The sequence below is a fragment of the Macrotis lagotis genome, chromosome 2 (assembly GCF_037893015.1).
Source record: "Macrotis lagotis isolate mMagLag1 chromosome 2, bilby.v1.9.chrom.fasta, whole genome shotgun sequence".
NCBI classification, from domain to species: domain Eukaryota; kingdom Metazoa; phylum Chordata; class Mammalia; order Peramelemorphia; family Peramelidae; genus Macrotis; species Macrotis lagotis.
In genome coordinates this window covers 68,130,598-68,151,232 of record NC_133659.1, presented here as the reverse complement: position 1 = coordinate 68,151,232, position 20,635 = coordinate 68,130,598, and the positions used below count along the sequence as shown (strand labels likewise).

The following is a 20,635-nucleotide window of genomic DNA, read 5'->3' as shown; positions in this document are numbered from 1 at the left end:
AAAAAAAGGAAAGGAGATAAGAACCTTATAATTATTGACATTAATGATGGCATCTCAGGGAACACTAAAATTGGTTCTGAATCCCATTCAATCTATGTTCCCCCTTTCTGTCTCTCCATATAGATGGCATTTAACTTTTCTAGCACTCCAGCCAAATGATAAAATCCTGAAACACAGGAAGAAATGCTATTCTCATTGTATCTGTCCTGTTTTCCTCCAAGTCTAGAGTATTAGAAAATCTTACCAGAGGCCTCAGCATATGGCCACTCTGACTCTACAGGTGCTTTTTCCATCCCTAGCTATAGAGAAGTTGCTAATGAGTAATGAAAAGGCCAAGAAAGTGGAGAATTCAAAGATCTGAAGATCCTCAGTCCCCAATTAAACAAAAATTTATATTATTTGGAGCTGCCTCTGAACTCAGAGCTTCAAGGTATGGATCATCCATCCATCCATCCATCCATCCATCCATCCATCCATCCTTCAATAGTATCCCCTAAAAATTTTTAAAGCTCATACCAAACCAAAACTCCCTCGTGGGATCGCCAAAACCTTCCACATAGCTCCTCCAACGCTTGAAGAAGTCCAGTTGCCCTGTATTTCGTCTCTGAAATACCTATCACAGGAGAACAGTAAATGACATTTCCCTCCTTAAATATATAGACATGGTTACATAGATTGTGCTTGTTCCAGTTGCATCTGATTCTATGTGACTCCATTTCTTGGCAAAGATACTGGAGTGGTTTGCTATTTCCTTCTTCAGCTCATTTTACAGGTGAGAAAGTTAAGAGACACAAGGTGAAGGGACTTGTCCAGGGTCACACATCTAAGGAATGTCTGAGGCCAGATTTGAACTCAATAAGTTCAGTCTTATTGACTCCAGGTCCAGTGTTGAAGCTTTTTAGCTGCCCAGATATATAGAGGTATATATATAATCACTGAGTACAGAAAAGGAATAGCATCCATATTCCCCCAAGTACTATTGAGGAGGAAAGGAGGAAAGATTATTATATATAGACTTGTTGGTATTCTCTACTCTTTCCCATATCATTATTATTTATGGCAGCTATTTTTAAAATATCTTTTGTGGGCCAAACATGGTGCTTAAAACAATGAGATTCTTTAAGGATTTCATGTTATATAGGAAGTCAGAGACAAGAGAATATTGGGGAGTTTGGGTTGCAAGTAAGAAAAAAACATTCTTGATTTTTTTTCTGTAAACTCCTGCTCTTTTCAGTATCTGTACAGCTACTGAGGCACTTAATCATGTGCCACCTTATATTATTATTTAGTTGTTCCACGTGGGTTTCTCTTTTGGAGATACAAGTAGATCACAGGTGGTTAATTCTTTTGTGTGTCATGGATCCCTTTATCAATTTGATGAAGCTAAACTGAATTTCTTCTCAAAAACACATTGTTAAGTACACAAAATAAAATACATAAGGATTACAAAGAAAAATAACCACACTGAAAGATTTATCAAAATATTATTTCCCCAAAAAACAGATACATGGACCCCAGGTTGAAAGCTTTTGAATCAGATTGATGCCAGAAAATCTGTGGGTTTTTTTCATGTCCCCTTTATTGCCTAGAATATTAAGAAAATAAATGACTGACCTTTATGGAATGCCTGTGAGGCCAGTAATATATCATTAGCCCTCTTTTGGAGATGACATAACTGAGGCACATAGATAGGAAATGATTTGCTCCATGATCACAGAACTTAGTAGTGGCAGTTACACCAGGATTCAAGCCCAAGTGTTCTGACTCCAATTTCCATGGTCTTTCTACAGCAACATATAGCCTTTTCAATAAATATTTGTTGAAATGAACTATATTAATGGAGACAATGTGAGATGCTTTCCTATTTCCTTTTTAGAACAAGTATTCCTTTCTTGGGTAGCTAGATGGGTGCCATGGATAGAGCACTGGGTGTGGAGTCAGGAAGATCAAAGTTCAAATTTGACCTCAGACACTAGTCCCTAGGCATGTTTGCCTAAGTTTCTTCAGCTCTAAAATCAGCTACAGAAAGAAACACCAAACCACTCCAGTGTCTTGGCCAAAAAAAAAAAAAAAATTAAGGGGCTCGGGGCAGCTAGGTGGCGCAGTGGATAGAGCACCAACCTTGGAGTCAGGAGTACCTGAGTTCAAATCCAACCTCAGACACTTAATAATTACCTAGCTGTGTGGCCTTGGGCAAGCCACTTAACCCCATTTGCCTTGCAAAAACCTAATAAAAAAAATCAAGGGGCTCACAAAGAGTTATTGTTTTTTACTTGATTCTCAAAAAAAAGACCAAGACAACTGAACAACTCCTTTCTTCCCTCCCTCCTTCCCCACCTTCCTTTTTATTTCTTCCTTTCTTTTTTCTCCCTTCCTTTCTTCTTTCTTTTCTTTTTACCTTCTCTCTCTCTCTCTCTCTCTCTCTCTCTCTCTCTCTCTCTCTCTCTCTCTCTCTCTCTCTCTCTCTTCCAGACTTTGCATTTGAGAGAGAGAAACTTCCTCCGGTCAGGTTAAATCAAATCCTTTCAAATGTGGCAAATCTGAAAACTCCATTATGTGTATAATGTCTCCACCTCTGTGTACTATCAAAATTGACAGCAGATAGCTCAGCTTGACCTCAATGGCCAGGCAAAATGCAATCATAATGAAGTTTAAAATGAATTCTCTCTTAGCAAAAAGGGCACCCTGGCAATTCCTTTCTCTCTTCTCTCTTCTTTCCTTTGTATTCATTTGAATGCAGAGGCAGAGATGAAAACCCAATCATCCATCCTTCTTCCCTCCCTGATTCACAATATTTGCCTTGAGGCAAGAGAATTGGAATGCTAACTCTGGTATTAATAAGATACATTGCATCTTGATTCTGTGTTCCTTCTAACCTTAATCCCATCCACTCTCTTTCCAAGGATGCTAAAAGCTCAGTTAGGGAAGCTCATACTTTTTCTGATTCTTCCTTGATGTTTACAATCCATAATGCCATATGTCAGGAGCCTTGGCAAAACAAAATAAAAAGGAATAAGAACCTTCCATTTAGGGGAAATTAGGGGGCAAAGTGGATAGAGCAGTCAGGAAGATCTGAGTTCAAATTCAGCCTCAGATGCTAACCCTGGACAAGTCACTTAATCTTGTTTGCTTCAGTAATCTGTAAAAAATGAGCTGGAGAAGGAAATGCAAACCACTTGAGTCTCTTTACCAAGAAAACTCCAATCATGACTGAAATGACAGTAACAGCAACCTCCCACATAGTTGAGACCCTTATCCTTTATCCAAAGACCCCAACTCTTCAAGAATGTTCCATTCCATTTGATCTTTCTGTGTGAAAAGTAAAGCGCATAGGCACATATTTAGTTTACCCTTCTAAAACTAAAAACACACTGGTCCCATGAAACCATGTCTTCAACTGAAACAATGTTATGGAGTATTTGATTCCCAGACTGGAACAAAATGGGTTATGGAAGGTCAGAAAAAGGAGATGGAGTCCTAGTAAGTTATAGCAAAGGTGGGGCTCAAGATGTCCTGGTCGGACGTACTTCTAATGTCTTCATGACATTGTGAATAAAAATTGTTTGAGACGCTTGAGGTATGTCTGTATTCTTATGCAGAAAAAAAAAAGAAAAGAAGAGATTGGGCTTAGCCACCAGATCATTGATCAACAACCGAAAAGGACCTCAGACACCATCTGATCTAATGCCCTCGTTTTGTGTATGAAGAAACTGGGGTCCAGGATGACTAAGTGACTTGTCCAAGGTACTACAAAGGAAGTATGATGTGAGAGGCAGGATTAGAACCAAGGTCCTCTGACTCTGGAACCAGGTGCAGGGATAGAATCCAAGTCTTCTGTTTTCCCATTCAGTGAATCTGATAACTAGAGGAAGCTTCACTTTAAGAATGTGACACTGCTCTGTAGGCACCTGCATGGGAAATGTTCTTATATTTCCATTTATTAAGGGGGTATACAATAATATCCCTTTATATAAAAATCTTGAAATTAAAGACTAATATAACATGATTCTTTCATTACACTGCCCTGTCTCTCTTACCACCCTTCTTACCCCATCCCTCCAACTCCAGGATTATAGACATTTTCACTGTGTCTTCCACTAAGGATTCCAAGGGATTGACAACAGGCTAATAAGAATGGGAGAGTACCTTCAGGGCAGTTAGAAAGGTGACTGGAGCCTTTACTCTGGACAGATTCTCTGTACCTTAGTTTCCATTTGTAAAGTGAAATTATTTGACTCAGTAGCCCCTAAGGACTCTTCTAGATTTAAATATTTGATTCTATGATGCTTTTAGATAAAATAGTGAACTTGATTTTTTTTAAAGTGTCTTTTGTGAGAAAATTTGAAGGACCAAACAAGTTAGATATCCTCCAGAGAAAGTATCTTCCTTCCAGCTCCAAAGATCTACAGCTCTTTGATTCAATATATTTGAATTTATACATTATCTGAACCCTAATATGCATGGAGTAACTCAATAAACACCAGTGGCTCCTTATTACTTCTAGAATTGACTATAAAGTTCTTTGGATGGCATTTACAGTCCTTAACAACCAGGTCACAACCTGCCTTTCCAGCTTTATTGCAAATTACTCCCTTCCACTCACACTTCAACAAAGTCAAAAACTGGCTTCCAGCTATTGTTCATTCTCAGCATTCCATCTCCCACTTGCATTGCTTTTCACCCCCTTTCCCCAAAATTTATTTCCTTAGCTCTGTCTCTGATGAACTCTCACTTCCTTCAAGGCTCAAACAAAGTATCATGATGACTCTTTTGATTTCCATACTCCATCCCCAGCTGTTAATGTTTTTCCTCAAACCATCACCTCTTACCCATTTTTATAAATTCTCTATCAATAGGTATACGTGCTATCTTCCCCAACTTGACTCTAAGTTATTTGAGAGCAGGAATATTTTTGCTTTTATCATATAGTTGTTTTTCCATCATGTCCAACTCTTCATGGCCCCATTAGGGGTTTTCTTGGTAAAGATACCAGAGTGGCTTGCTTTTCCTTCCCCAGTTCATTTTACAGATAAGAAAACTAAGACAGGACTAAGTAACTGCCCAGGGTCTCATACAACTAATAAGTGTCTGAGACTGGTTTTGAACTCAAGTCTTTTTAACTCCAGCCCCAGTACTCTATACACCATGCCACCTAGTTTCCTTGATACATAGTAGGATCTTAATAAGTCCTGGTTGATTGATTGCTTGGGTGACAAAAGCAAAATATTTTTTATGTCACTCACTTCTGAAGAGTCCTTAGAAGAGATTTTTTTAAAATAGAATTTTGTAGGGGTTTTTTTGTTTGCTTATTTGTTTGTTTAAAGATCATTAGACAAGGAAATAGTAGCAAGGCTGGAAGGGTAGCCAGAGTGCAGGAGACTCAAGATTCTAGTTTCCATTCTGCAACCATTTTTGCTGTTGGATCCCAGTCAAATCATGTGATCTCTGAGTCTTCAGTTTCTTCATTTGTTAAGATAAGGGGAGTAGACTAGATGATTTCTAAGGTCCTCTCAATTTTAATCAATCTCTGTATGATTCTATGAGGTTTTTCTCCAGGGATGATGATGGCCACCTCAGTCAGCCTACTGTATTTTAACATTTCTTCCTCTTGGAACTCTCAATTATCATTTGTCCAGTCTAGTTTATTCTTCATAAACTGCATGTTGCTGTTGTCATTTTAATCATTTCCAACTCAAATCCCAATTTGGGGGGTTTTCTTGGCAAAGATATTGAAGTGATTTTATTTTTCCTTCTCTAGCTCATTTTACAGAGGAAGAAACTGAGGCAAACAAAGTAAAGTGATTTTACCCACAGGATCCCACAACTAGTAAGTGGCTGAGGCTGGTCTTTATCCACTGCACTACCCAGATGCCTTCATAAGATACACTGTAGAGTGAAAAGAATACTGGATAGAGCAGAGGTCAGTAGAGACCTACTCCATTCCTTGGTCTCCTTAGCTATAAAATAAAGTCAAGTCAGATATTTCTTGAGTTCCTTCCAGCTCTAATATGAATGCCAGTTGTTGTTGCCTCTTAATCATCTGAGTCTCATAAAACTTTCTATGTAGGTAGAAAAACTCATTGTTCAATAATATTTTACCTTGAAAGCCACAAAACATCAAATAATTTTTCTGAAGTATCCCAAACTATTCTCTACTTGGGACCTAAGGGAGTTCTACATGTCAGATCTTGCCTTACTTTGAGTAAGAACAAAGTCAGGCAATTTTTTAGTAGTGAATAAGAAAGAGAAATTTTGAAGAAACAATAGGTGATATATATTGGCATACAGAGATTTAAGACTGAAGGGATTGTATTTGAAATTGAGAAATCTTACATACTCATAAGCAAAAATTTAGAATAAATGAGCACTGAGCTCTTTCAGCTCTATAGAGTCTCCGCTGGAATCTTGGGTCATATTTTAGCACAAGAATTTCTTAAATAAATCAGCTACAGATTTAATTTCTTTTCAATACTTCCTTTAATTTTTCAGCTATTTCTGATCTCCTTGTATAATGAATTGATTCATTGGGGGGGGGGGGAATAAATCAATTCATTATATCTCCAAGAAATGGTTCCTTAGGGAACTCATCACAACCTCTTGATCAAGTGGGTTTTTTAATTACTTTTCATAACTGTCATTACACTGGAGGCTTGATGCACCTTCTTGTAGGGGAGGTACCATGTGTTCACTTCCTTCTAGTGTCCGCTCCGAAAACTTTCTAGACTACGTAGTAAACCTATTCAATAAACTTCGGTGGTTCTCTATCACCTCCTGAATCAAATATAAAATCTTGTTTGGTTTTCAAAGCTCTTCATAACCCGACTTCCTCCTACCTTTCCAGCCTTATTACACCTGCTTCCTTCCCTGTGCTCTGCAGTCCAGGGACATTGGCCTCTTTGTTGTTTCTCAAACAAGCTCCATCTCCAACTCAGAATATTTTCACTGGCTGCCCTCCATGTCTGGAATTCCTTTCCTCCTTCCTTCTGCCTACTGATTTCTCTGGCTTCCTTCAGGTCACACCTTCAGTAAGAAGTCTTTTCCAGTCTTCCTAAATCTTAGAGTCTTCCTTCTAAGATTATTCCCAATCTATCCTGGTGCAAACTAAGCATTTAATAAATAATAGCAATATATGATATTATATAATAATAGATAAAATATAATATATAATAATAAACAAATAAATAATAAATGCCCAATTGATTTACTCTCCACAATGATTTACTCTTCTCAGTGGAAATCATAGAATCTGGGTTCAAATTCTACCTCTGATAATTTTTTGCCTAAGTGACGTTGAACATGTCATTTAAATTCCCTAGGCCTCAGTTTCTTTATATGCAATATGAGAGATTGGACAAAATGACTCTAAATGGTCACCTCTAGACCAATCATACTATCCCCTGAATTCAAGTCCTGCCTTTGACTGTGTTACATATTAACTGTATGACCCTAGTCTCTAGTGACCCAGGCACAGCTGTAAATTCACAGCTCTAAATTAAAAAGCAGGCGCTGACCTTCACTGATAAAGAAAATGCCCTTTTTAAGAATTTCCTACACCAATTAAAATCATAGATCCGTTTCTTGCTGTTTTTTTAAGCCAATGGAAGGATCTGCTCTTATGGTCCACAAACCTTTCAAGATGGAGAAGATGGAAAAAAAAGATGGAACTTTGACTCTAGTCTACCTAATAGCATTGTGAGTGCTCCCAACCAATGGCCTTAGTTCCACTGGGGCAAGTCTCTTCTGCCCTCAGCTAAGCAGTAAATTTCCTGTTACCCACACCAAAAGATTTCTCTTGGAAGGGATTTAGAACACTCATCAGCTTAGTACTACTTTCTAAAGGTAGCCTATAAAAACTGATGGATTTCCTGAACATTACAGAGTCTGGAAGCACCAACAAAACATGGTAGGAAGAAGTAAGGAAATTCTGGATGCCTCCTAAAGTGTGCTCATTTTGAAGAAGGAATTGGAAGAGCCAAAATTCACACAATTCTTCATGGAGACTTGGATGGAAAACAAGAGCTGGGGAGAGTTCCTATTAGTTAGACTAATGGTTGGCACTGGTTGTTGCTAAGTAACTTTATTATTCTGGAGGCTGGTCTCCATGATCCAGGAAAGAGCCAGGACACATTGCAGACAAATAGGGAGGACAGACATTTCCAAGCAGGCTGACTTATCTGTTCATCAGATCTCCATGAAGAGATGTCTCTTTTCCTCCTCTGCCTTGGATTTCAACAACCATGAAAGACAACTTGGAAATATTTGCCTGGTGGTCAACTATAGGCACAATTACTTAGAGTTAAGGCTTTGAGCCTGAAGGGACAATATCTATTGAGTTACAATGATACAGCTGAAAAACAGCAGGTATAGCCTTGTGGGTCTGGTCAGGTGGAAGACTTTCTATATTATTCTCCTTTCTGTCCCTTTTACAAATCAATCTGGAATTCCCCATCCAACCCAATTATTGCCTTTCAGCCATCAGAGGCAGCTGTGCAGTTAATAAGTTTTCTTCTTCAGTGCTTATCAGACAGGATCATTTTATCTGTGGTTGCTCCAGTCCATTTGACTTCAAAGGGCCCCTGAGCAAATGGGTAAATGAATAAAGTTTGAACACCCTGAGTTTATCCTTTCTCTTACCTAAAACGATCTGGGATGGCATAATCGGAGCAATGGAGAGCAGTGGGAGAGAGGAAGCAATAAGGTCTTCTAATAATGGCTAGAGAAGTTTAGATTGCATTTTTTGGCATCTCCAGTTAATTGGATGAGTCTGTTCTGATCAGGGTAGATCTTTCAGTGAACTATACAGATATGACTCTAAGAGCATTAAGCCAAGAAGCAGGAAATTCAGAGGGGGACAAAAAACATCCTGACTCAAGTCTCAAATGCCCTTGTTTTTGTCCAACAGGCCCAGGCCAACTCTACCTGAGCAACAAGCCTTCATTCAGATGGCTGAGCCAAATGACCTTTCTAGATAATGTATTTTCAAGTTAAGAGTAGAGTGTGTTTGGCTGGCAATATAATGACACGGTGTTGCAGTGGGAAATATGGGAGAACAGGAACATAATCTTAACTCTCTGAGATTCATTTGATGAGAGACAAGTCAGTCAGTAAATATTAATTGTTTGGGCCCTGATTGTCTCAGAGTGAATGTAAAAACAGTTGATTCTTCTTTGCTCGGAAACATTAAGGGTCTTCCCCTCTCAGATTGATTTTTTTTGACTATGCGAAAAAGGCTATGCTTTGCTTCATTTTTTTCTTACCTACCCTAATCACTGATAAACCTTATAAGTCTTGCCTTCCAAGTTTAATTTTTCTTTTTTTGACTAAATAAAAATGTCATTCTTGGCCTCTTTGCCTCATTTCTCTCTTACCTAGCCTTAATCACTGAATGAGTTTTGTTCAATCAAACTGTGAGCTGGGTAAAAACCTTATATTTAAAAGGTCAAGCAAATTTTTTCCTTACATACATCAAGGCTAGCCTCCTTGTTGATATAAAAATAAAAAAGACTGAGCTGTTTGGCTTAAAATACTAAGGTCTTTCATTTCCGTGGTCCTTTACAATTTTCAAAGCTATTTTATGCATAATATCTGGGAGAAGTGGCACAATAATGGGTTGGAATCTATAGATCTGGGCTCCCATATTAGCCCAGGGCTACATCTTTGGCCTTCTGCAGTCATTCAGATTCATATCTGGCCACTGGACCCAGATGCTCTGGAGGGAAAGTGAGACTGGTGACTTAGCACAGCCCCCCTCTCTCAAATCCAATTCATGTGCTTGTCATGGCATCACCTCCCTGATGTCATGTTCTTCTTTGAGAATGAAGAACAAAAACCAACAACAAAAACAATAATGCCAGGCTCTAATTACTAGAGGCACAGAAAAAGGTAAAAACCCCACTGCTCTCAAGGAATTCACATTCAATGATGGGAAAATCATGCAAATAATCAGCTACATACAAGATTTGGATCAAACATATTTTTAGAAATGACTAGCAGAAGCTATTCTCATTTTTGTCTTTGTAGTAAATAGAGAGAAGGATAGTTCCCATTTCAAGGGTTCGCAACTTGGGGCTCATGGATTTCCCCCAAAAGGATCCAAATCTAGATTTCAGGGGATCTACAAACTTGGTTGGAGAAAAATTTTTATCTTTATTTTCATTAACTTCTAACTAAAATGTAACCTTTTCTTCCATTATGAATTTTTTTTAAAGTCTAGGATGAGATTCATAGACTTCACCAACCCTAGTTCAAGTAGAATCTCGGCCAATATACTGACTTTGTGATGCTGGGCAAGTGTTTCCCAGGCCACAAGTGTAAGTCATAAAACTTATGTTCTTTGAGGGCATTCCCTCACCAGGAGTTCTATACCAATGAAATCACAAGTCCACACACAAACATGTTACATTTTTTTTTAAAAAAGTCAGCACTTAGCAAAGTGCCGACACATTATTAGCTGCCTTTTGGATTGAATTTAACTTTTCTGTTCCTCAGTTTCCCCATTGATAAAGGTTATTAAGAAATTTGTCACCTGCAGACCTAGTCATAAATGCTTTCTTAAAGGTCCTCTTATCTGACCCTCTCTCTTCATTTTACAGTTGAAAAAACTGAATTATCTAGTTCAACTCGGTCAACAATAAATCCCCTCCTGCAACATCAGGTGATTCAACCTTTCCTTGAAATCCCCTAGTGAAGACCAGTAACTGGTCAAAGGCCACTCAGCTAGTAAGGAGCAGAGCTAATATGGGAACCCAGATCTCCAGATTCCAACCCAGTATTGCTTTCCATTGTGCCACTCCTCCAAGATATTATGCATAAAATTACTTTGAAAATTGTAAAAGGGGGCAGCTAGATGGTGTAGTGGATAGAGCACCAGCCCTGGAGTCAGGAGGACCTGAATTCAAATCTGATCTCAGACACTTAATAATTACCTAGCTATGTGGCCTTGGGCAAGCCACTTAACCCCATTGCCTTGCAAAAAAAAAAAAAAACCAAAAGGGGGGCAGCTAGGTGGCACAATGGATAGAGCACTGGCCCTGGAGACAGGAGGACCTGAGTTCAGATCTGGTCTCAGACACTTAATAATTGCCTAGTTTGTTTGACCTTGGGCAAGTCACTTAACCCTCATTGCCTTACATAAACCAAAGGGGAAAAACAAAGAAAAGAAAAGTGTAAAATGAAAGACCTTAGCATTTTAAGCTAAAAAGTTCAGGCTATTTTTTTTGTATCAACAAGGGGGCAAATTAAGCCTTTAATGTATGTAAGGGAAAACTTGCTTACAATTAGAGTAATCCAAAAGGGGAATGATTTCTAGGAGATAAATCGCTGAATAACTGCTTATTAGTGATTCTGTAGAAGGAATTCATTTTTGACTTTGGGTTGGATTGGTTCTTTCCAAACTTTGGGGATACAACTTTTTTTTAATAACTAGTATAAATCTCCTTAAATAATGTTGCAGGGAAATAGCTCCTCTATTCCATAGAAAATGAAGAAATTAATTTCCCAAGGCTTTGTGGGACAGAGCTAATATGTGGACCCAGATCTCTAGATTTCCAACCCTTTGATCAAGAAATTAAATACTAGGTAAAGAACTCACAAATTACTCACAATCCATCCACCACCATCGGTGTCCATGTCACAGTACACTTGCATGGGCTGGTTGACATCACCATGCAGGTAAATGGTGTACATGCCACTACCAGTGTCTCCATTCTGTTGAACCTGACTGCAGTCAGAAGGGTGGGGGAAACGAGTCCCAACTGAGAATCAAGTAGAGAAAGCATTGTTAGGAAAAAGGAAAGCGAATGAGTAAAGTTATTCTTTATCTGGAAGTCATCATCTGTTTAACAATTGTTTCTCATTTTGTTGTTCAGTCATATCTTAATCTTCATGACCCTTTTGGGAGTTTTCAAAGCAAAACCCATTAGAGTGGTTTTGCAGTTTTCTTCTCCAGTTCATTGGGCAAATGTGGTTAAGTGACTTGCCCAGGGTCACCCAGCTAGCAAGTACATGAGGCTGGACTCTAGGGCTCTATCCACTGCATAATCTAGCTGCACACATATCTAATGTATTCTGTCCTTCCCATTTATTCTCCAACAGTTCTCAAACATATCTAACAGACCTCTTTCTCTCACCCTCTCTCTCCATACATCATACATACACACACACACACCATATATATGTATATACACAAAAAATACAACTATATATCTATATATATAACATATATATGTGCATACTTCCACACTCCCTCATATAGGTTCACATGCACATACATGTAGATCTTTATAGACATATATGTATATCTAATATGTGTGCACACATGTGTGTATCAGAGTAATTTTTTTGGACTTCTGGGATGAGCTCTCAATCACTACACATTTTCATTTCTTCACTTCTATATAAGCCATAATACTTCACTCACTTGCTCCTCTTTAGAGCTCCTCCCTCCTTTTCTGGCATCTGTTTTATGTAGATAAATATATATGTAATATATTTATATATATATGTGTGTGTATGTGTATGTGTATATATCCATGACATATCTTTTCCAGGCTCAAAACCCCATCTTACCTGTGGATAAGTTAGTAGACACTGTCCTGCTCCGACGATCACCCTTAAAGGCTACAAGGGAAATTGTGTACCTTACTCCTAGCCCAAGACCTTGCAGTTCAAACCTCTGTTCCAAAGGCCCCAGCTTCACCTCCTAGCATACAAACATATGTTAGAGAATGGGTTATTCAATTTAATGAGTTTTCTACTACCAAACTATAACATTATTCCATTTGATGATTTTGTATTAGCTAGAGTATAACATGGGATAGAGGCATTGCAAGCTGGTCTCTTCATAGTTAAAGTTGGTACTAACTTGATTTTTAGATAATTTTCATCAACCACTGATAATCTACAATAGTTCTCCAATTAATCCTGAATTAATCAATCAAAAAATATTTCTTGAACACTTCTAACATACAAGAAATTTTTTTAGGAATTACAGAAGACAAAAGGAGATATAAGATGAACCTTCTTTCATAAAGTATTCAGTCAAGTTTGTGAAGAACAAAAATGATAAACTAAAAATATAGCAGATATGACAATAATATGTAGAGAACTGGTCTTTGATGTTTCATTTCTCAGTGTTCTCTGGCAATTCCTTGACCAGTGAATAGTTGGTCTTAATGGATAGAAGGGATTTCATTACAGTGTAGAGTTACCCCCATTGAAGAAATCACAGATTAAGACTTCATTCTCCCATACATCCCCCAAAAATCTAAAACAATATAGGACAGAATAGTATATGATAATGGTATATGACCAAAAGAATGATACTGACAGAAGGAATTCAGAATAGAAACAGAACACTATGCGCTATATTGTTTGGGAAAGCTTCATGGAGGAAACAAGATTTGAGTAAAGCTTGGAATTATGGAAAGAAAATGAGAGAGAATTCCAGGTGGGAAAATTTTATGAACAGTTGCAGAATATATTCAGGGAGTAATAGTGAGAGGCAATACTGGAAAAGTAGACTGTGGCCAGAAATTTGCATCCCCAGCTCATAGCACTTGATTTCACCTCAAAATCAGGAGAATGAGTTTATACTTTATCCTATCGATAATGGGAAGTCATTCAAAGATTTAAAGTAAGGGAGTAACATAAGGAAAGTCATGTCTTAGCAGCATTGAGTAGGATGTCTTTGACTCATGAGAAATTGAACCTTAAAGAAGTTACTACAATGATGATAATAACTGACATTGTATAGCATTTTCACACTTATAAAACAATTTCTATTTTTATCTCATTTGAGAGTAGAGTTAGAATTCAAACCTTGGGCCCTCCAAGTCCACCTCTCTTAATTATCCCCTTTATTTTTTGTGGGTGTTAGAAAAAGATTGGTCTGAATCTTTGAATTAGTCCAGACTCCCAGTGTAGAAATTCCTTCCACCCTCAAAGATGAGCAACTCCTGGTAATTCACCAGTAATTGCCTGGGGACCTGAGAGATTTAGCATATCCAGGCCTAACAATATAGCATTTCTGAGCACTAAGGCTGGTCCCCTCTCAGCTCCACATGTGATGACACCATGTTATTTTTCAGTAGTTCCAGTAAAATAGATATAGGCTTAAAGTATGGTGGAGATACTACAAAAGTCATCAATTTCCCCAACAGAAAAACAAAACAAAGTCTCAAGAATCAAAGCAATTTGATACCATACAATTCCAAGATGAAAGAAGACATAAAGGATTTGGAAGGTTGAAATTTAAGTTCTTAAATGGTAGGTTAATGATGACCATCAATAATAGGATTAATTGGCAGTAACACTAATAAAATAATTCTTTTCTTGCCCCTTATACCTCTATTGAACCTATGGAACCATAGTGTAATGAAGATTGAAAGTTTCTTGAATTCTTCCTACAGGTCCCAATATATGGAATCAGCCAAAAACATCAGGCCTAGAGAGCAGCAAACCCTAAAGGTCTGAAATGGGAATGTCCTATTTCTAGTGCTAGATAGTTAAATCTGAAGATAATTAATGCTTGTTGAAATACTGTTTTTCAGGTTTTAAGTTACATAAAGGATATGATCATTTCTATTTTTGCCTTTTATCCACAGGGCCTGTTATATTATTAAGGAATGATTATAAAAATGAATTGAATTGAGTTAAATTGAATCAGATATTTAGGGGGGGAAGATCATCTTTTCAGTGAAGAAAAGAATGCTCCCAACTTATTTTTAAGTTGGAAGTTTTTATTAGGTAGTCAAAGAACAAAATATTGTCAAAAATGTGGCCTCAGGTATTACCATCCCCTTCGATTCATTTAACCCAATCAGTCCAAGTCTGGTAGCTATCATGGTTGTTATCATTTATCTAAAATGGATATATATATATATATATACATATATATATACATATATATATGCATATATACAGGAATCATTAAAATGTCATCCTGGGACAGTTGTGAGAAAGCACATCTTCCAACTACTTCAGTAAATAGGTTCCGCTTCAGAATAATCAATTGAGAATTCTGCCCACAGTGGGCATTCAAAATAAATCTGTTGATTGATATATTAGATTGTCATATGGCTGACTTTAAATTTAAATATAGGTGGGCAAAGAAGGACAGGAAAAAAGGCATTAAAAAGTCAAGTACCTTTCTGGTGCCATCTGGAGCTTGGTAAGTTAGAATATAGCCATCAATCGGAGCAGAGGGTGGCATCCAGGTCACCACACCACTAGATTGGGTCACATCAGATGCCCGCAGGTTCTTGGGAGGGTCAATATCTATTTTAAAGAGTTGGTTAATTATTATTATTATTAAAGGAGAAAAAAGAAAAGCCTATGAGAAAGAAAAGAATGAAGCCAAAGGATGATGACAAGGAGGAGGGAGAGAAAAATATTAGAAATAGAGATAAAAAGAGAAAGAAATAAAATATGTATATAATATATATTATAAATATATTCATTTATATATGCAAGTATATATACATGCATACATGTTTGTGTATAAATGAAGTCAGATTGTAGAAAATCATTCCATTCCAATATAATATGAAAATATGAAGACAGAAAGATTAAAAGAAAGAAAGGGTAGGGGAAAGATGTAAGATTAATTTTTAAAAATTTATATTTATATTATTTAATGTAATAAATATTAATATTTACTTATTTTAATACTAAGTTCCAAGCACAAAGAGACAGAGATGATAGAGAGACAAAGAAAAGAGATTCTGGTTTTTTTTTTCATCTTCCATGTGGTCTCCCACACAAACTCCAGATGGAATCATGGGTTATGAGAGTTGCTCTGTCGGCAAGAAAATCTAAAATTCAACAGTACTATAATTCTCAATATAATATTTGGGCATTTATCTGAGTTCTTTTTTTTTAACCATCTCTAAGATGTGCCTTGAAATTTCCATTTTAAAAAAAATCATTGTTGGAAGTTATTTTAATTTAGCAGTCCCCCAAAAGATGCCTCCAGGCTAAAAAATTTCCATATAAGTTCTCAGCTTAGAAGTAAATTACTGTATTTTAATAGGAATCAAACAACTATTGTTCTGAATTAGAGCTTTATGGGTACTTTTGGTTTCTATAACATCAACTTGGTCTGATTTCCTCAAGTAAGAGGATTGACATACCTTCTGTTCTTTCTGTTATATGATAAAATTTAATTTCCTGCTTTGGAAATCAAAACTAAATGTAAAAAATAGAAAGCTTAACATTAAAAACCAGTTTGTTTTGGTTTAACCCATTGATGCCAAGGTTCATGGCTATCAAACTAAGAATATAAATGAAATGAAATGAAATCTCTTGTGGCATAAGGGTTGCAGAGTTCATATGATCTAGAGATGGAAGAAATTCTAAAGGTCAATCAGTACAACTCCATCATTTCATAGAAGTAAAGCAGAGAGAGGAGATGGAATCACAGATTTTTAGAGTTGGAATAGACCTTAATAGACAGTCCAATCTCTTCACTTTACAGATGAGAAAGACCTGGGAAGTTAAATGATTTCCCAAATAATCATGCAAAGTTGAATTTGACCCAAGTCATATTATCTGATTTCATGTCCAGTTCACCAAGCTGTACTCTTATTACTAACAAAGGCCATTACTGAGAAGCTTTCATTTTCTGGTTGTCTCTCATTCCCTCCAGCCCTCAGCCCTAATTCTTCTCAAAAGAGTAGAGCCAGTATTGAACTATTCTGAATGTTCTTTATTCATCTCCTTAACCCTCTCCCATAATCCTAGTCCATACTCTAATGTCAGATGGGTTCACCAAATCTCCTTTCAGCAGGTGACTGTTGAAAGCTCAGAACACTCAGTCTAGATTTCTCAGAGGCCAATATCACTGTAATGTGAAAAAATAAAATAGTTTTTTTTGGTCACCAGAGAGTCTTAAAAAGTCAAACATTTTATACTTTAGGCACATTAATTCAGCATTCAAACAAGCTGGCTATGTTGTGTCAGATGCTTGCTAGATCTGAAAAGCTAAACCAAGAACTTACTTTTTTTTAATTCGTTTTCCTCATCTAAAATAGGAACAATATTATGCACCATCTACTTAACTTTACAGAAATGAAAGAACAAATGTGATCATAGTATATAAATGATCTGTAGGTTTATCAGAGTGGCTCAGTAGATAGAGTACCGGTGCCAGAGTCAGAAGGACTTGAGTTCATATTAATCCTCAGACACTAAATAATTACCCAGTTGTGTGACCTTAGGCAAGTCACTTTAACCCCACTGCCTTGCAAAAACAAAAAAAAATGTCTGATGGATTTGAAAGGTATTTCTCAAGAAGACAAATCTCAGCTATCACTAGTATACAGAAAATTCTATGTCACTAATAATTAGAAGAATACAAATCAAAGTAATTCTGAGGTTCTGTTTCATGCCAATCATATGATAATATTGACAAAAAAAGGGAAGATGACAAATGTGGGAGAGTCTGTGAGGAGAAACAGACATATTGATTCACCTTGCGTAGAGCTATGAATTAGTAAAGCCATTCTGGAAAAAAATTTGCAACTTTGTCCAAAAAAAGTCACAAAATTGTATTATACCCTTTAACCCAGTGACACCATTATTAGGCTTATAAAGGAGAAACCTAAAAGATATAGAAAAGAGTTTGATATATAAAAATATTTAAAACAGCTCTTTTTGTAGTGACAAATAACTAGAAACTAAGTGGGTGCTCATCAGTTGGAAATGACTGAACAAATTATAGCGAAGAAATGTAAGGAATATTATTATGTTCTATGAGATGAAGAAATTACTTCATATGAATGAGAAAGACCTACATAAACTGATACAGAATAAAATCAGAATTGAGAGAACAATATCTACTATAATATCATTGTAAAAATGAACAATTTTAAGATTGTATATTGTGTTTCGTTCCTAGGACCACATTTTAGGAAGAACATAGTTAAGCTGGAGGGCAGTAACCAGAATAATACTATTACTTGAGAAGGAATTTTAACATGGCAGAGAAGAGTCTTGAGAGAATGGAATCTTGAAGACCTGCCATGTGAAAGATGAGCTAGATGTGTTCAATGTTGCTCCAGATAGAAGAAATTGCAAAGAAGTAACTTTTAGGTTTGGTGTCAGGAAAAACTTCTGAATAATGAGAGTCAAATGGAATTGGCAACTTCAGGGGTCGGGGTAAGGTGGAAGTGTTTTCTCATTGGAGGTCTTCAAGAAAAGGCCAGAAGATCAATTGTCAGTTGGATTGTTATGAGGATTTTTTTTTAGAGGATGTGGCTTGGACTACATGATCACTAAGGTTCTTTCTCAAGTTGCTTGAGACAGATATAGGTTAAATTGCTTATTTACGGATGTTCCATTTCTCCTCTTCTCCCTCTACCTCCTCTCTCTTTTCCTACTTCTTCTCCTCTTCCAGTGAGAATGATAGAAAAGACAGAAGACCTGAGTTCAAATCACATTTGTGACATATTCTTTCCACCCATAGAAGGAATTCTTATGAATCCAGAAAATGGGAATCAGGCTGCCTATTTGAGGTACTTTGAATTTCTTTCGGGGGCATAGAAGGTGGAACAGAAGGAGTATATAAAAGCAAGGTATTCCAAATTCAACCCAAAACTAAATTAAATATGTACCACAGGACTAGAATAGATCTTTGTTCTGGTACCAGGTTATTGCCTTGGATTTATCCACTAAGTGATCTCAACTTTGTCACTTTTAAGTGTAACTTTGGGGAAAGACATTTTACTTTTCTGGATTTCATTTTACTCAACTACAAAATAAGGATATTAGGCTATATGACATACATATAACTTACAACTCTAAATCTAAGTCTATGATTCTTTTTCTTTTTTGGGAGGGGGGTGGAGTTAAGTGATTTACCCAAGATCACACAGCCAGTAAGTATCAAGTGTCTGAGGTTATATTTGAACTAAGGTCCTCCTGACTCCAGGCCAGTGCTCTATCCACTGTGCCACCTAGCTGCCCCATGAGGCTATGATTCTTAAAAGAGTTGTTACTAGCATCCATGGGGAGCATCCCACACCAGAAGTCCCCTTTATTGATAAAATATAAGATCCTTCATATAGTGAAGTACCTCTCTATATACTTACATAGTCAGCACATACATGACTTGGCAATACAACCCAAAGGAGGCATTACTCAGAGATTGTTGGACACTAGAATTCTCTGAATTTTTTATTCTAAAGTTCTCTACCCATCACTTGAGGTCCACAAAACACAAGAAGCCTCAACTAGCCACCAGAAAAAGGTAAGGATTATAGGCAGATGTTCTAGTATTTCCTCCTCTCTAATCCAAACAAACCTTCAGAATTGAAAGAGAAGAGATTCTGTGGATAACTTAAGAGTGGATCCTTCATTACCTGTCAATGCTTTGGTGCTGGCTTTCTTGCTCTCCTGGTCTCCCTTCACAGCCCAGACATAAACAGAATACTCCATTCCTGGCCGCAGGCCCGTCAGGATGGTAGTGGTCTTGTCCTTCCCCACTGGTATCTCCCTGGTTTCTCCATCAGCTGAGATATAGCGCACCATATACCTGTCTATGACCGCCTGGACTGGGTCCCAGGATATAGTCGCTGTGTTCTCTGTCACCTGATTAGTCATCAAGTTCTTGGGATCATCAATTTCTTTAAGAAAAAAATTTTGTGTTAACCTGACTGTTCGTCGCTGAGGTCAAGGGTGGGAAGGGAGGCTGGAAGGAAATTTTGTAACTTAAAAATAGACATATGCATATGGATGAATGTTAAAAATAAAATAAAATAGATGAACTTTGAGGGAAAAAAGAAGAAAACAATATTGACACCAAGTTGCCATCATCACCAATCCATCTCCAAGGACTCATGAGGGCTGGAGAGAGGGCACACTTGGAGGATGATCACCAGGGTTATATTCAACACTATAACAAAGCTATTCCCTTCACAGCCACCTGGGGGAGCTAAGGAAGCAGGCAGCATCCCATTGTCATTCTTAAGGACAAACATCATCATCATCATCATCATCCTAAAATATTTTAATTAATATTATTTGTAAATTGTATTTAATTTTCCATTTGGCAAGCATTTACTCTTTCCTTTATACCTCTAATTTTAAAGAAAAAAACAAAAACAAAAACCTTTAGTAAATATGTACAGTGTTGAAGAACAATCAAAAAAGTGAGAGGAACAGGACCTTCTGAGAAGTATTTTGAGTTGCTAATTAAATAAATTCTGTTATAATTTCTGGGGTTCTTCCTTAGAATTGAAGATTTCTTTAGAGTTGAAAGTGACCTTATTTGATACAGAACTCTCATTTTTTTTAACATTTTACACATTTTTCTACCTGAAAACAAAAACAAAACATAATTATTTAGGGACAGCTAGGTGGTGCAGTGGATAGAGCACCTGTCCTGGGGTCAAGAGGACCTGAGTTCAAATCTGACCTTAGATACTTAATAATTACCTAGCTGTGTGACCTTGGGCAAGTCACTTAACCCTATTATCTTAACAAAAACAAAACATTTTCCTACCTGGATACTCCTCTGGACATATGCTTCAATGAATCTCAATAGTACTTAAATACAGAGTTTGCCATGGAAAAACAGGAAGATGAAGATAGGTAAATGATAAAAACTAAAATTATGCATCTCTTGTCTTAACTCCCC

General features: G+C 37.0%; 1 protein-coding gene across 1 annotated transcript in view; it reads right to left on the bottom strand.

Annotated features, from left to right (window-relative positions):
• Positions 1-20,635, bottom strand: part of TNN (tenascin N) — an 89,719-nt gene that overhangs the window by 10,686 nt on the left and 58,398 nt on the right. The window contains exons 13-17 of the mRNA XM_074222092.1: positions 19,359-19,622; positions 15,146-15,276; positions 12,568-12,700; positions 11,602-11,753; positions 517-613 (exon numbers count right to left, since the gene is read on the bottom strand). Coding sequence (XP_074078193.1) covers positions 517-613; positions 11,602-11,753; positions 12,568-12,700; positions 15,146-15,276; positions 19,359-19,622 — 777 coding nt within the window. The remainder of the gene's footprint in view (positions 1-516; positions 614-11,601; positions 11,754-12,567; positions 12,701-15,145; positions 15,277-19,358; positions 19,623-20,635) is intronic.